The sequence below is a fragment of the Elephantulus edwardii genome, unplaced genomic scaffold (genome assembly GCF_000299155.1).
Source record: "Elephantulus edwardii isolate Elephantulus edwardi_28Jun2011 unplaced genomic scaffold, EleEdw1.0 scaffold00146, whole genome shotgun sequence".
Classification (NCBI taxonomy): domain Eukaryota; kingdom Metazoa; phylum Chordata; class Mammalia; order Macroscelidea; family Macroscelididae; genus Elephantulus; species Elephantulus edwardii.
Genome location: NW_006399896.1, coordinates 7,413,549 through 7,417,852, shown reverse-complemented (window position 1 = coordinate 7,417,852; position 4,304 = coordinate 7,413,549). Strand labels below are relative to the sequence as shown.

Sequence of the window (4,304 nt, the reverse complement as noted above, 5' to 3'; positions counted from 1 at the left end):
TATATATATATATATGCTATTTTTAAGCATAATGAAAACAAGGCCAAGAAAATAGAGTTATCTGTCAAAAGGAGTCAGTCAGCAGAAAAGCAAGTTGTCATGTCTCTTAAGCTGGGCTCTTCACAGCACTTTATTCTGTCTTTTCATGTTTCATAATTCCAAAAAGTTCTTTAATCTACCAATTAAATAATACTTCCATCATTCCCAGTCAATTCTGGATTATTATAATAGTTTTGTTTCATCAAATCCATTTTTATATAGTTACAATGCATTCTGCACACTATTACACGATTCCCTTCTCCTTGGTAATATAGCCCCTTAATTCTGAATATTTAAATTCTACCCTTTCTTCAAAGGCTTCAGTCAAATCCTATGTGGGCCATTCTTACTCCTGGTAAAATCGTCATTGTTTTTTTCATACAGGAATAAAAAAGATTTATTATCTACTATGTATCAGAGCCTACTTCATCCAAACACAGATTTTAGTTTTTATTTCATTACTGCACAAATTAAGGATTAATCTTTGATTCTTCTCTTTCTCTTATACCCGCATCAAACCTATCAGTAATTCATATGAAAATTTTTGAAACCAATCATTCCTTACTGTGCCACACTATCCCTGCTATCCTTGTTTAAAGAAAGCCATCACTGTCTCTGGCCTGTATTATAGAAAGACCCTGTTTTCACTTGTCCCTCTTTGACTATTTTCCACTGGCCAGTGATTCTTTAAAAATAAAAGGCAGATTATATGACTGCCTCTTTCAAATTCTCCCCAGTCTTTTCTGTGACACTTTATAATAAAATCAGAAGTTTTGACCATGACCGCTATAAGGCCCTACGTCATGTGGCCCCGCACCTTTCTGGCCTCACCTATCTCTCTCCCTTTCATTCACTGCGCTCCACAATTCTGGCCTTCTTGAGTTTCTTGAGCATGCCAGGGAAATTTCTGCCTCAAGGTCTTTTCATGTCCCTTCTGCTCCCTCTGATTGGAATGCTCTTCCCCCAATATTCCAAAACTGGCTCCTTCATTTCAGGTCTCAGAGCAGCTGCCCCATCTTCATAAAGATCCCCCCACCCTATAAAAATAGCAGGTTCTATTACTTTGCAGTCTCTTACCCAGCTTTCTTTTTCTTCATACCACTTACTTTTTTGGTTCATACATATTTTATATCCTTTATTAAAGTATGGAGCTCATGGGCAGGGACTTGTCTTTTTAAACACTGCTGTGTCTTCAATACTTGGGAATGGACTTAGCACATAATGAGAACTCAAATATTTGTCGAATGAATAAATTAGTTAAGACAAGAAAATGCTGCTTATCTTGTAGTTATGGATATGATATTCAAAGAGCAGAAAGACTGAAAGATCTTTAGTTTGTTGCCTAGCAACTTAAACTGTTTCCAAGACTTCCCAATCATATTTCCTCACAAATGGTACCCATATTTATCATAGCTCCCTCCTGATCATTTTAATAATTTGACCACTCACATATAAAATATACTGCCTCTGCACTCATTATAAAAATCACCACAAAAGAAGTTTTCTTATTTACTAGATACCTTACTAGTCTTTATTGTCTTCAGCAATGTCATCCCCTGATTTAAACAAGAGTTCTATCTCCTTTCCTTTAACAGGGGTTCTTAAAAGAAAGAGGACATTGTGGCAACAGTTGGAGAGTGGTTCTGCTCACTAAGTGACACTTTTCCCAAGATTTTATTTGTATTCAGGACACTAATGTAAACACTCTCTCTACTGTCCCTAATAATACTAGTCACCAAGGGCAAATAGTGACTAGATGATGCTTGACAGTCATTGTTACTTTCTGTAACAACTTTTTCCTTCTCTCTGTACTCTATATTTCAGGTGCTCCTTCAAAGACTTAACATTAGTTTATGTTAGGGACTGACTGCCACTTCTCACCATATCTTATCCTGAAAAGATAGTGTGATTCTGCTTAGTCATTCAGTTATAATTTTACTTATTTTTTTTTTTACTTCTATGTTCTATGTTTTACTTTTAGTTCTCTACGGGTTATGTGACTTACAGTGGGATATAGAGAGAGAGCAGACTTTCACATGTGTATGCATGCAAAAATTACCAATGCTGATATATAAAACTGGACATGTGGCTCAAACTCAACACAAACCTGAACACATCAACTCTACGAACATGACTGCTAGCTCCTCTCCTCTACATTTTTAGTCAAACTCTAAAATTAGGTGATGAACCCTGGTTTTTAATTATTAGATTTACAGTTATCAGGACCTTATAAAAGAAAGACATTTGGCAAAAAAAAAGGTCTGGCTTTAATACTTTATATTAAATTCAATACTTGGAACATAATTACAAAAGTCTTTGTTCATAATTCTCGACAGGAAAAAGTGATCTGTAAGTGGATTAAACCACATGGAAGTTGAGTCAACTTCCTTTTCTAATCCCACAATAGCTTATATAAATAAACAAACAATAACAAAAAAGTAAAAATAAATAAGCTACTGTCTTAAAATTCAATTTTGGTATATTATTTTATTTTCTTCTCTATTTGGTGAGTGCTGAGTCATATTGCTCATTTAACCAATATCAATGAACATTCTAACAGAGAATATTTATTATTATAGTATAAGCAAAAAAAATTGAGATGAGTAAGATTTACCTGAAAAAGAAAAAAAATTAATTACTTCTAAAAGTACATTCCTTTGTGCTTCTTAACTCAGAAATTATCAGATAATCTGAAGAAGTAATCACCTTCATTTTTATAAGGCTACAGACAATATGGCCTTTTTGGTTTTATGTATATTAAGATGTGTACCTTTTGTACAGTGGGTTTCTAAGAATTTTGAAGTTGGTGAACTCTTAGCCACTTCACTTACTTGATCTCTTCCTGATTTATGGGATGTCATGTGACGCTCGAGTTGGGTTCTATACGCAAAGGTGTAACTGCACAAGGAGCAGCTAAAGTTATCTTCATTCTTTTCATGACGGTATTTAATGTGTTCTTTCAAAGAGGTAAAGCGTTTGTACCCTCGATCACAATACGGGCAGGTGAGCAACTGGGAAAATGCATCTGGTGTTCCTGTAAAAGAAACAACATATATTCCAATCAAAACACTCAGAAAATATTAACGATACCATTGATAGAATCTTATGTTATGTATGTATCAGATATTGTGCTAAAAAACAAAAAATCCCAAACCCATTCTTGTCTAGTTAATTTGCCTTATAATGCCATTATAGGACAGATGAGACTTATCCCATAGCGTTTCCAAAGTTCATGGGGAAAGGATTGAAATTGCCAACATTTCATCTTAACTTAGAACCACAATCCTTGATAACAACAGTGAAGAAAGCAAAAGATATATCACATTGGGAAAATCTGCTGTAGAGAACCTTTCCAAATTTCTAAGGGGAAATAATGTCAGTTTAAGGACTAAGGTGTGGGGAAGAACTGTCTGAAAGGAATATATGATTAGGTCTTTTATGTTTTACAACAATCTGGAATGAGTGGTGCTTTGAAAAGTGGGCTGGGGGAGGGGAAAGGAAAAGGAGGCAGGAAAATGTACAACAATCAATGAATTAAAAAAATAAAACAAAAGAAAAAAAAGAAAGATTAAGTTGTGCCTGATCCAATCTATGATCTTTTCAATACTTGTTATGCATCTAAAAGTTGGAAAGTGAATGAGGATAATAGAAGGATAGATGCTTTTGAGTTGTAGAATTAGAATATTGAATACCCCATGCACTGCCAAAACAGCAAACAGATATGTTTTGAACAAAGTACAACCAAGGTTCTCTTTAAGAGACAAGTAGAGTAAAATTTCATCTCACATACTTTGGGCATCTTAGAAGTGGCAAGTCCTTGGAAAAAAAGACTTCATGCTTGGAAAGGTGGAGAGTCAGCGAAAGAGAAGACGACCTTCAACAAGATGAAGTGACACAGTGACTGTTAACAATGGGCTCAAAAATATCAGAGATGATGAGGATGGCAAAGGATAGGGCAGGGTACAGATGGCTGTGATGGATGAGTCACAGTCGACTTGATGGCACCTAACAACAACAGAAATCTTTATGGAGACAGACGGCTATATCTTGTTCAACAGAGTGCTGGTGGGTTAGAACTGCCAACCTCACTTCCTTTTTAACAAATGGTGTTGGCAAAATTGGAAAAATATCTGCAAAAGACTCAAGCAAGACCCACACCTCACTCCATACAAAAAAACCAACTCAAGGTGGATCATGGACCTAGGACTAAAACCAAGGACTATAAAATTCATGACAGAAAAGCTAGGAACAACACTAGAAGTCCT

At 35.4% G+C, this 4,304-nt stretch overlaps 1 protein-coding gene across 3 annotated transcripts in view; it reads right to left on the bottom strand.

Moving 5' to 3' along the window:
* Positions 1 to 4,304, bottom strand: part of ZEB1 (zinc finger E-box binding homeobox 1) — a 225,484-nt gene that overhangs the window by 13,108 nt on the left and 208,072 nt on the right. For all 3 annotated transcript variants that reach the window (XM_006894575.1, XM_006894577.1, XM_006894576.1), the window contains one exon: positions 2,871 to 3,073. In XM_006894575.1, the coding sequence (XP_006894637.1) occupies positions 2,871 to 3,073 (203 nt within the window). The remainder of the gene's footprint in view (positions 1 to 2,870; positions 3,074 to 4,304) is intronic.